This window comes from Ammospiza nelsoni, chromosome 6 (genome assembly GCF_027579445.1).
Source record: "Ammospiza nelsoni isolate bAmmNel1 chromosome 6, bAmmNel1.pri, whole genome shotgun sequence".
Lineage (NCBI taxonomy): Eukaryota > Metazoa > Chordata > Aves > Passeriformes > Passerellidae > Ammospiza > Ammospiza nelsoni.
The window spans coordinates 2,901,632-2,914,400 of NC_080638.1; the positions used below are offsets into that span (position 1 = coordinate 2,901,632).

The 12,769-nt window shown below is 37.7% G+C and overlaps 1 protein-coding gene across 3 annotated transcripts in view; it reads left to right on the forward strand.

Annotated features, from left to right (window-relative positions):
• ANO3 (anoctamin 3) overlaps positions 1-12,769 on the forward strand; it is a 111,573-nt gene that overhangs the window by 69,612 nt on the left and 29,192 nt on the right. For all 3 annotated transcript variants that reach the window (XM_059473530.1, XM_059473532.1, XM_059473531.1), the window contains exons 8-12: positions 763-894; positions 2,203-2,309; positions 3,706-3,761; positions 7,171-7,292; positions 8,447-8,581. In XM_059473530.1, coding sequence (XP_059329513.1) covers positions 763-894; positions 2,203-2,309; positions 3,706-3,761; positions 7,171-7,292; positions 8,447-8,581 — 552 coding nt within the window. The remainder of the gene's footprint in view (positions 1-762; positions 895-2,202; positions 2,310-3,705; positions 3,762-7,170; positions 7,293-8,446; positions 8,582-12,769) is intronic.

Consider the following 12,769-nt stretch of genomic DNA (forward strand, 5'->3'; position numbering starts at 1 on the left):
TGAATGATGTCCTGAGACATCATTTGGGCAACGTGCAGTTAGAGAAAAAAAACATTTATGTTGCTAGTATGTAATTTAATTGAAGATACAGCATTAATGTTCTGTTTGTATTTTGTAGTATCCATTTTTAAGAATCTGGAGGAAGCCATATTTAGGAGTTTTCTTGTCTAAATACTGCATAACTATTTTAGTGTAACATGTCCTTTATTTTATTTGATATTTAGGTATACTGTTGTATATTTCATAAGGCAATATCAGCTCTTGGATTTTTAAGAAAATTTTGCAGGGGAAAACTTTATTGCAATCGGTAAACCATAATCGGATCCTTAGCACTCTCAAATATACTTAAAAAATTTATTAATTTTAGTGTCCACGTTGCCAGGCAAGAGAGTGGGGAGGAGTTTAACTTGCTTTGTTCAGTGCAGCTGGGTATGTTCTTGGCTAAAGCATAAGCACCTACAGTTCTGCCAGATGAACTACTTTGGAAAATTAATTTCTGCACTCAATACCACAGTCCCATTTTGAGCCGTAAGCTCACTAATTTTAGGATGAGTTTTACTCAAGTAAAGTGTTCAAGATGGATTGCAAACGAATATTGTTCATTTTGCTTTTTGACTCTTTCTTTTCTTTTGTTTACTTAATGTGGAAGTTTCCTGCTTTCATTTAATTTCATTTCTAGTACGATGTCAATAAATATGCAGTGCTGGTGATAGAAATGACGAGGAAATGAGAGCGTGTGAATCTGACTTCTTCTTGTCTCAGTTTGCAGAGGAACATTAGAGAGCTGAAAAGCTGGTTGCCCAGAAATCCCATGAAGCTGGATAAGGAGGCCCTGCCTGATCTGGAGGAGACAGATTGCTACACAGCCCCCTTCAGCCGCGCGCGCATCCACCAGTGAGTGCTGGGGTGGGCAGGCAGCGCCGCGCACCACAAGGGTTTCTGTCCCTCACTTCTGAGCAAGGGCCAGAGAGGGAGCTGCTGACAGATGGTCACTGGCAGTACCAAGTATCATATTTGATTTTATTCTCTTCAAGTGAAAATCTGCTCTTTGCTACTTGCTATTTGATGGTCACTCAGTAACATCATCTGAAATTTGATGGAAAGATGAATGTTTCCATTTTAGTTTAGAAGATGTTTGGTTTTTTGTTCCCTTACATTACAAAATGCAAATACTTGCTCAAGTTTTCTGTGCTTATTATTTACTTTATGTAGGCAAAAACCAGTTGAGATTTGGAACACCAGAAGCAAGCTAAGACCAGTGATAATTTTCTTTTTCTTTCTTACCAGATCTGCATTTAAAAAGATCTATTGCCTCTGAAAATACAAATATATATACAGTGAAACTATGTGTTCAAATCAGCATGTTGATAATGCTATATTTAAAATGTGACATAAATTTTTTTCAGTACCTAAAAAGTTAGGTTTTAAAATTTTGTTTCTTAATTTTAAAGTTATTTTGTGATAACTGTTTTAGAAGATAAAAGTTAATTTAAAATAGAAGTGTGAATTAGGATAAACAGGATTTTTCCACTCAGTAAAGAACCTAAATGGTAGTGAACTGACTTTACCCCAGAAAAACAGAGTAATTTCATTATAGACTCAATTTTTTTTTTCCCAGTAATTTACCGTACTGCACTGGATCAATCCCCTGGTTCTGGTGTTTTTTTCTCAATCAGCTCAGCTGATGTAATGAATTGTAGTAGCAACTTTTGGCACAGCTGAGCAGGAAGAAGCCCCTGCATATCAGATTTCCCGCATCCAGAATGGAGCCATCTGGCCAAGGCTGCTTTACTTGGCTCCATCCTGGGATCCTCTAAGGGAAAATGGTTGTGGAGTTGCTTTGCAAGTCTCCAGTGTGTGGATTTGGTTTTCTTTTAATAGTAATTTTGGTGGTTCCAGTGCACAGACAACTGTCAACTCATAAGTAATTTGAATTTAAGGCTACCACTGTTACTGAAGATCTTTATTTAATTAATTATATCCAGAACAGAAATTAACTAGATAGTAGGATATTTTTGGTTTAATTTGTGATAAGGATAACTTCATTGGACCTGCTGTAACAATGTATAACCTTATGTTTAAGGAATGTGAACCTCCACTAAATCATTGTAAAAAAAAAAAAACCAAACAAAAACACTTGAACAGCTATGTTTCAACGTGTGTGCATTGTTATGAATGTTAAGACATTCATTATTTTAATAGTTTTACGATAAACAACAAAGACAGCTTCTTCAGCAATTCCACAAGAAGTAGAATTGTGCATCATGTGCTACAGAGAACTAAGTATGAAGATGGAAAATCCAAAATGGGTGAGTATGCTACATTTTTTACCTAACCCAAAGCTATAAAATTGTTCATCTTTAATTGTCTGGAAAAATACCATTTGAATAAACTCAATTAATTTTTTTCCTATTCTTGAAATCTTTCCTTTCACACAGTAACAGAATTGAAACAATGTCCCATCATTTTGTACCTAAATATTTCAGTGAAAATTTGCAATATTTTTCACTTAATTACTCATTCATTAAAACAAAATGGAGATATTATTGTAATTTTACATTATTGAGAGCCACAGTAAGGGTTACATCTACCTCAGAAAGCTGAAAATGTTTTCAAGGACTGATCTTAGTATTCAGCTATTGTCCATCAGTTTCAGTCCAGTAGAATCAATGTGTGCCACACTTGATTTATTTAAGATGTCTGTGTAGCTCAGAGACAGCTGATCTAAGACTGAATTTGCTTTATATCAACACTCATAATACAGAAGTCAAACTACCCATTTTCATTTTCAATGACCAGGGAATGTATGCATGATTTTCTATATTTTCTGCAGGAATTCAATTAAAGATTTAATATGCAGAGGCTTGGGTGATTCCAGTTACAGAAAACTCTTTCTTGAGTTTCTGAACAAAAATGGTAGTAAGAAAAACAGGTAGAATAAATGTTCATACCTAGCACCTTTGAAGTTGATGATGGGAAATTTCATTATAAGATTAGTTTAGTATAATTTGTATATTTTAAGAGACCAATCTGTGTTCCACCATATGTACCTGTTTCTTGGGGAAACTTTTGGCTACAGATTTGCTCTTAAAGGCTATTGAAACTTTTTTTTGTACCTATCAATGGTTATTTATTTTTTTCAAGTTTTGTAATGTGCTGTGCTAGTACAACAAATCTGGGCTTAGGAAGACTCTAGGAACTGATCCAAAATGCAGTAGTCAGTCTGGTACAAAGCACTGCTCTGATATGAAATTTTCAGCTGGCTTATATTTAAAAATACCAGGGTTTAGCTGGTAGCTAAATAGATACCTAATAGCTTTTAACCCTGCAGGAGTTTCACTGCCTCAAGGATTGTCTATCCATACCACTCTATCAGATCATCTGGTCACCCATAAAATCTGAATTATATGCCCTGAGGAATACAGTGTGAATGTAACTATTTTCTCACAATCAATTTGGTACAAGCACTCAGCCCTGAGGGAAAGTTTTCAGGCTTTGGTGCTTTGGCAAGTTGCTCTTTAGTTTGACGGAGCCAGAAATCTGAAAGCACCAGCAGTACCTGCTGAAGTAGTTGGTGGGGTTATTGATTGTCATCTTCTGCAGCATTCTTATCATTTAACACTAAGTTACATTCTCCAAATGTGACTTGAAAAATGTCTATGAAAAATTTATATCAGAGCTAAAGCTTTTTTGTTTTTTTTTTAGGTATTAATAGGTTACTAAATAATGGCACATATGAAGCAGCATTTCCACCACATGAGGTAACCTGGTTAATTTGATTTTTAGTTTCATATTTAGATTAAAGCTTCCACTAGTGGTTTGGGATCCTACTTTAATTCTGTCCTGCAAACTTTTCATTTCATATTGTAATTTTTCGATGCTTTTTTTATTTATAGCTTTTACTTTGATATTGGCTTTTAAAATTTTCCAAATTTTGGATGATTTGGATATTATAATAACATCCTGGAACATTTTCTGGTTTGACTAGGATATTATAACTATTTTCTGGTTTTTATGAACTCTACATTTCCTGTTGAGTTCTTAAGGAGAGTATCAGTTGTTCCAAATTGTTCCAATTAGTTGTATTAAATTATTTTTACTTGCCACCTACAAAAGGATTTGTTTTTCTAATAGCTTGTCCACTTGATCACAGTTAGGGAGACTGCATAATTATTTCCTGTTTACTATTTTCAGAATACTTCTGGGTAATTTCTAATACACACTGAGACTGTTCTTTAGAGATGGTTCTCAAAAAGACTATTCAGGCTGTTGAAGGATCTGGATTTGGTTTTTATTGTTTTACTCATGTTTCCCTGTGAAGTGTCTGCAGATGTTCATTGGGGAAGTCTTCATAGTAAGAAAAAACCAGAGGAGTTGTGAATTCTCAGGATCTTTCCCCCTCAGGGAAATCCCCAGGGCTCTCCCCTGGAGAGACTTACCATAGAGTCTCTCTACACCTGGGCAGAGGGAAAGGACCTCCCCATGGAGTCTTGCACAACACTGATCCATCCCAGTTCCCATCCCCATTTGTCCCAACTTCCCCTGGTTTCTCCTTTCCCTGTTTCCTCAGTGGCTGGGCTACCCCTGTGACCAGCCCCTTCTTCCCTTGGCAGCACCCCCATAGGCGCCCCCTTAATAGCCTTGTGCAGAGAACCTGATTGGTCTTTTGTCCCTGGTTCCTCTTCGGTGTGCTAAAATGAACCTTGCTGGAACTGACCCTACAGAAGGCCCTCCTGCCTCTCTTGGCTGGGCCAGCTGTGGTGAGTGTGGGGTGTGGACTTGGCTGCCTTGCCTGAATGCGCCCCAAGCAGCTCTGCCACAGGAGATGCTCACTGGGCAATGAGATAGAGGTAGCACCAACCACCATCTAAACCCCACACTGCTACACTTGACAGTGCTTTTTCCTCTAGTTCAAAACTCTACTGAAGACTGGAAACCCACAAAATGAACTAAAAACCTGTGTTTGACTTAAGAGGGTTTTGAGAAAGCTCTCTTATGCTTAAAAGAAGAAGCAAATCACACGTTTCAGTCCTTGAAATGCTCTCAGGTGTCACAGACATATTTTCTCAAAAATCCTTTCGCTAGGATCTTTTCTCCTGAGAAGCTGGGAAGCTTCAGCTTCTCCATGTTTTGCTACTTTGGAATGTGATTTGGAGAATTGTTTACCCAGCATGTGAATTGTTTTTACTTGATGACCAGTAGCAACCAGCTTTGTTAAGGCTGTGAGCAATCACAAGATTTTATTATTCATTCCTGCCTTGGTAACCTTCTGAGGTCTCCTCTCTCTTTCTTTAGTATAGTTTTAATATATAATTTTCTTTTAATATCTTTAATAAAATAATAAAGCCTTCTGAAACATGGAGTCAAGATTCACATCTCTTCCCTTGTTGGGGTTGTCTGCAAATTCCACACTCAGGAACATGGCGGTTGCAGCTCTGAACTCTGGGTGTTTCAGCTGAATATTGTGACTTGGTTTCATATTTCAAAGGCTTTACAAATGGCTGGGAGTATTTTTTAAATTATTAAATACTTTAGCTTTAATAATTAATTACTAGGAAGTCAGAGAAGGAGTATTTTAGATAAATAATGTAACATCATTGTTAATGCTTCAGCTGTGCTTTACTGACTTCAGGGAAAAGCTGGCTCTACTACCATAAAAACCTGTGAAGCTTTCTCTGGCATCAAAGCTGTGCTGTCATATCCATTTTACGTGTTCCTTTGTTATGGCATAAGCTACTGTTTCCACATCTCAGTTAAAATTAGTGAAATCATAGTTTAAAGCCACTCTTACCTTAATTGCCCCTTGTCTGATGCTAAGGACTACTGGTGGAACACTCAATTTATTTTTTTTCCTTTTCCACATGAACAAATAAGAGTGAAAATTCAATCCCAGTGGGAATGCTGAGTTTACTCTTTTATGTATAACAGTGCAGAAAGAATCAGGAAAAAAAATTAAAACATGTAATTCTGGGTAATACTTTGCAGTTATTTATCCAGCCTGCTGTGAGAATAAGTTGATGTGCTCTTCCTGGGTGTTCCTAAATTCTGCAAAGGTCGCACTCAGTGTTGGCATCTTTGGTATGCTGCTGTCCTGACACTAAAGAGAAAGGAGTAGACTTGGACTTTTTGCTGTGTTTAGCTTTGGTTGTAACTCATTCTTAAGTCAGAGGGTCAGCAGATTGCAACAAGTTGATGATGTTCTTTGAACTTTGAGGAGTGCTCAAGATTTCAAATACCTGATGAAATCTAAATTGCTTAGTTACCTGCATCTGACAGGGTCAAGAATCTACCTGATCACTAACTGAGTTGGGTGCTGGAGAACTCTGCTCTCCTCACAAGAGAATTACTTGGCTCACTTGCAGTCAACAGCTGATGAAATATTTACTTTTCCACTGCTGAGTGATGGAAGTTTTTGGGGAAAAAGTTCAAGTAAGGTATATGTCCTGCTTCAGAATTGGATCAAAATTACAAATGCAAGACATTCTGCTCAAGATGATTCTAGCAGATGTGTGTGGTACCTTTTGACTGCCAAGCATGAGGCTGTTCTTTTAGTCTGTTAGGTGGTCTACAAATGTCAGACACGGCCTGGAAGGACACCTTTTGGATCAGACTGACTCTGTTTTGCTTTTAATGCCTTGAGAGTCCTATGTAGCTTCAAAATAATGCCAATTCTGTTTCCTTCATCTTAGAAAGTATGTACCACAGAAAGAATATACTTTTCTATACCTTCAACAGTAGTGAAAGAAAGTGATAAAAAATGTCTGGGAGAAGAAAGCAGACATACTAGAAATGTTAAAAAATTTTATAGAAGAAATAAAAATATACCACAAGCATTTCTTGAAATATTTAAATAGGTAAAGCATACAAGTAGGATCTATTAGCGAAATAAAAACAGAGCTGAGTACTTCTTTAAAGTTGTATTAATATGTTTCAGTCATTAATTATTAGAGAAACTGACCATTTCAGAAGTGTATGTAACCCTGCCTCTTATGTCAGACTTGCCTTTCTTAGCTCCTGATGACATGTTCCAGATGTGCCCAGAATAAGAGACCTATTTATTAAATATAAGGAACATTTCTATTAAAATTATAATCAGAAATACCTAAGAAACGTATACATTTTCCATAGTGCCTAGTAATGTACTTACATGTCTTTGTGGTTTTTTTGCAGGGAAGCCACAAAAGCAGGCATCCCATCAAAACACACGGAGCACAGAATCACAGACACCTCTTGTATGAGCGCTGGGCACGGTGGGGAATGTGGTACAAATACCAACCTCTTGATTTAATCAGGTATGAGTACTTTGAAGATTTTCTCTGGTACAAAAAGCCTGGCAACAGTGTGCTAACTATATTCATAAATTCCTTGTGCTTTCCTATAACATTTATATATTCCCTATTATTAGGTAAGGCTGGAGTTCTTGAAGTTGCTTATTTTGGATGGTCTTTTGTAGGTTAATTTCAAATGAGTCTTCTTAAAAGAACATGTAGTTCCAACTGCTCAAGATGTGCAGTGTGAAACTTAAAATACAAACCCATAATGTGGTCTGCTGATCAGAGACACTTGCCCCTTGTGAGAGCACCTTTGAAAGCGGACTCCTACCCACATGGACAGTCAGAGTTACCAGATGCAGAGGACTTAAAATGCAACCGAATTTTAACTTTTCCATGTGGATTTAAATAACTCTTATTTTACGTATTAGACTTAGTGTCATAGGTTACCAAATGTAAAATAGAGAAATACATATAATTTAAGTTAAATAATGATGATGTTTGGGTTTCACAGTTTCCCCCTCTGACATTGCATACCAGTAATTCATTTTCCTTGCTGTAAGTTTTTATTCCTGATCTGAGTCATAACTTGTTATTGGTGGAGCTAAGCATGTGCCATGGGGCAATTTTATGCTGTTTCATCCTTGATTGACTTTCTGATCACTGCTATTTCATCTGTTCTGGCAATTGATACCCAAGTTTTGAAGAATTGAAGTTGTCTTCAGCTTGTGTTTTCAGAGCATTGTTTTCACTAATATAGTTGGAAATATGTGATATTATCTATGTATGATTATCTATCATAAATGATTTTAAATTGAATACTTAAGTCATACTAACTTACCTTATCCCTTTCCAGATTTTTTCTATCTGTGTACATGCATTTGTCTGTCTATCCTATGTTTAATAATGTTGCTCCTTGTCCATCTACTTAGTCATTGCAAGAACATCACAATTACAGAGGCACTGCAGCTATCTTGTTCTCATAAATCTGCAGTTAGTGTCACTAAAATATTATGCTAGCCTGAAAAAAAACTGTTTGGCAAAGTGATAATTTTACCAGAAACTTGTAATGATAGTTCCTTGTTAGAATTATTCTGCTACTGTGAAAGTAGAGATAGAGAGAAGTCATCAGAAAATTTAGTTTTAAACAATATATGTGTTTCCTTTTCATGTAGGCGATACTTTGGTGAAAAAATTGGACTGTATTTTGCCTGGCTGGGATGGTATACTGGAATGCTTATTCCTGCTGCCCTGGTTGGGCTCTTTGTTTTCCTCTATGGATTATTTACAATGGATTCCAGCCAAGTAAGGTAAAATTCTATTTAATAATATGTAACAGCCTGTTGCTAATTAAGAACAGTCTGGCACATCTTAGATTGATGTACCTTTAAATGTTTTGCAGTTATGGTAATAATGTAAGAATAACCAAAATAGAGTACTGGGGCTTTGAGTCAAGTATTTGCACATAGTACATTTGTTTTGCATCAAGTAAAATGTGTACTGCTGGCAGTGGCCATTCTTATCACTGCATTGCAGTGATTCCCACTAAGGAAAAACAGACCAGTCTGTAAGGACCAATGCTCATGTTGCTGATACTGCAGTAGTTGTTGATCTAATTAAGGCTAATGGGTGAAAAACCAGCCATATTCCCTCATTACCTCCATCTTCCTATAACTTCCAGAGTGTAGTACAGTTACTAAACTTCAAATTTGACCTATGTCTTTTTTTCCTTCTTCATTAATAGTGGCAAACTTGGACTCTAACAAAATTCTTATCTGTATCAATGTAACTTGCAGCCAGGAGACTCAGCTTCAGGGAGATTGCAACCACATAAAATGAACCAAGTTTCAAGTTTCTCACTTTTGTGATTTTGCTCTGGGAAGGGTTCTGTGTCAGTTTTGATATTGTGATGAGGGTGCTCAAGTGCTGACTGTACTTCTGGGAACTCTCTGAGGATCCACTGTACTGCAAAGTATTCCATTAGCTGTTATCAGACAGTATCAGTATCTGTTCTCACAATTGCAGCTGTTGCTCCAAGCAGTTTGGGTGCTTAGGCTGTATGTATACTTGGAGTCAGTTTTCATAAAAAATACTGTTTGTCTGGCTTTGAGCAAGACCATATTCAAGTTTTATCTGAGGAGTTTTCTTTAACTTCTATTTCACAGTGAGTTATTATATTCTACAGTGCTCTAATGAACACTTTTTTTTAAGCTTGCTTTGTACAGCAAACTCCTTAGAAACTGTACTAATTCAAACCACATCAAATACAGTTAAATGCAATGAACTTAACAGCCAGGAAATTATGCTATCTTTAAGATACTGTATTATGATTGTTTTTCATCATAAATGCCTTCAAAATGCAGTGGTTGTAAAGTTGAGGATCAGCCTATTCTTAGAGCACAGGGACCACAGCTGTTGAACTGTCAGTCTTGTATTTGTCACATGTACAATGACACAGTACCAACAAAGGGGGAACAAGGGGCCATAATCTACTATTGTCAAGGTATAGCTTAGTATTTCTTCCTTGTGGAAGAGAAAGGTGTGTCATTGGCAACTCCCCGAGAGAAAGAACAAAATTTCTAATAATTTCATTCTTTCAAACTGTAAGCTATTACGTGTTTTTATACCATAGAATAATAGAATATCCTGGATTTGAAGGGATTCACAAGGATCATTGAAGTTCATCTCCTGGGGCTGCATAGGACTGCCCCAACAATCCCACCATGTGCCTGAGATCATTGTTTACATTCTTTTTTTAACTCTGCCAATCTTGGTACTGTGACCACTTTCCTGGGGAATCTGTTCCAGTTCCCAGCTGCCCTGTGATTGAAAAACCTTTTTCTAACATCTAACCTACAGCTCCTTTGACACAGCTTCATGTGTTTGCTCTGGTCCTGTCACTGGTCACCAGAAGGAGAGGAAGCTGTTAGATTCCAGCTGTTAGACTGCTGTGAGATCTCCCCTCAGTCTCCTATTTACCAGGCTGAATGAGCCAAGTGATTTCAGCTGCTCCTCATATGGCTTCCCCTCTAGGCCTTTCACCATCTTTGTGGCCCTCTTTGGAGACTGTCTTAAGAGCTTTCTATCTTTGTTGTATTGTGGCTCCCAAAACTGCACACCATATTCAAGGTGAGGCTGCGCCAGCACAGAATAGAACAGGCAATCACCTCCTGTGTGTCATATGCTTCTCCCAGGAAGACTTGCAGGTACGACTCATTTTTAACAGAAAAATGCAGCTATCTTCCTTGCTGAAGGTTGCAGGGTGTTGTAAATGAGCACAGAGGTAGGCTGGCTTTTGAGGGTTTCTGTCCTCAGTTTTTTCCTTTGGCTGCTGTTTAGTAGCTGCAGAGAAAACACAGACAAAGAACATTTGAGTGTGTTCCTGTGGGGCTGGTTCTATTGGGTCTCATCCTGAGGCACCTCAGTGTTGTGCTGTGCTACACAGAGTGCCAGTGTGCCCCAGGCCTCTGTGTGAAAAACAAGAGACTCAAAGTTAGGTAAACCCTCATATAAGCTCTGTATGCCTGCAAGGGTAGGTGAATATTAATTTATTTATTATAGCTATCATTAGCCAGTGTTAATTTCGCAATGCTGTCAGAGCATGGGTTATGGCAGAAGTCCTAACCAGGTGCTCTGTGGCAGCCCCACATCTATAATCTGGATGTGTTAATTCTGTGGAGAAGGTGCTACCTGCCTTTGGTTGTGTGAATGTGTGCAGTCCTTCTGGTCAGTCATGGCACGGCACTGTGCTGTCAGTGCATTGCTACAACTTTGTTAGTAAGAGCAGCTGTGAAATGTGTGACTCACGTTGATTATGCCTGGCTGATAAAATATATGTAGACGTTTTCTATATCACCTTGTGCACTTACGCATTTCTAAAGGCCACTGATAACAGATATTGTTGCCATGTCCTTGCCGGATTTTTTTTTACTTAGCCTGGAAGGTGTAAGTAAGGATTAGACAGGAACTTTGTACCTAGAGCAGACAGGTGTCATCCATTAGCAGGTAGATGGACTTGCACACCTGTTCTTATTCTTGCTGTAGTCTGAGATTGAGAGATTATTTACCTGGTGTTTCTGCATTCTTCTAAAGAAAATTCTAGATAAGCATCTGTAAGAGTATTAAAATCTATCATTTGATTTTAAGCACTTCAGCTGCCGCCATACACAAATGCAGTGTTCAACAGCAATCTGGCAGAAACAGAACTGGATATGTTATCTTAAAAAATGTAAACATAGGAAACCCAGTGGAAATTAGAAATTGAAACACAATTTTGGGGCATTATGGCAATGTCAGAACTGGCGCGTTGCCCCAGATTCAATATTTTCTGCTGATCACTGTTTCGTGTGAAACAGGTTTATTATGCCTGTTAAGAGGAATCCATCGCTGTTAGAATGTGTTGATTTAAGTATGATAAATTCCATCACAAAGCCCTACTTTTTATCTGTCTTATGTACTACAAAAATTGAATTTAAGAGATGATCAAATCAGTTTTGCAGAAGGATACTTTCTTCACTGATGTGCCTTCACCCCTCAGGTGCAGGAAGCTGCCATCAGCCCACCTCTAGTGGCTGCAAGCAGGAAACTATAATTTTCTTTTTTTTTTCCCAGATATCCAGCATAGTTTCAATAGAGAAGTAGTAAGCAAATACAGGAGTATGTACTGCCATAGAACCAAACCATGCCAGCCATAGGTTTTGTGCAGCAGTAATTTGAGGATGATGCAGAATGATGTCACACCTAAGAATTAGTTTGTCTTATGACTTGTCCAAGTGCCTGCCTCTGCTCCATGCTCAGGATCTGCTAGCAGTTGGCTATATATATATATATACACGTATGAAAACATTATATAAATATATACTACATGTAAGATATATATATATATGTATGTATCAGCCTATGTCAGGAGCCCATCTCAGCTCAGCACAGGGCCATGAGTCTCTGCCCTCTGTGTATAAGAAGATTGTCTCTGTAGCTCCTCTCTCTGGCTGCCATGGGCAAGTTGGAAATGGAGAAGAAGGAAGGGTACCACCAAAAGGGAGCAAATATCCCCCTCTCATACTGACTTTTGCCTCTTGTCATAGTGTCTTTCTTCTTTGCTCAATTACATACAAATGATGCCATTTGACTGAGATCAATGTAGATGTACCAGTGTTGTCTATCCTCTGAATGTTTGGTATCTTATAGTAACTTAGAAAAATAGGCTGTAAATGCATTTGAAGGGTATTGAGCAATTTTTTGTTTTTCTGTTTGAGATATTTGGGAGAGAATTTGCTAGTGTGAGAAGTGTAACATGATGCCTAGAAATGTTGTATGCTACTCTATGGCCCATAGTGTTCAGGTTCCTGATTTGGGATTAGAATTTCCAAGCCAAATATTCACTTTTAATTTATTTTATTTGCTCAGCTTTGTGGTGCACGCACTGTTGACAAACAGAGAATATAAATGGTGTAACTCAGAAAACCTTGTGAATGCTAGAAGTGTTTTTATAACCTTTA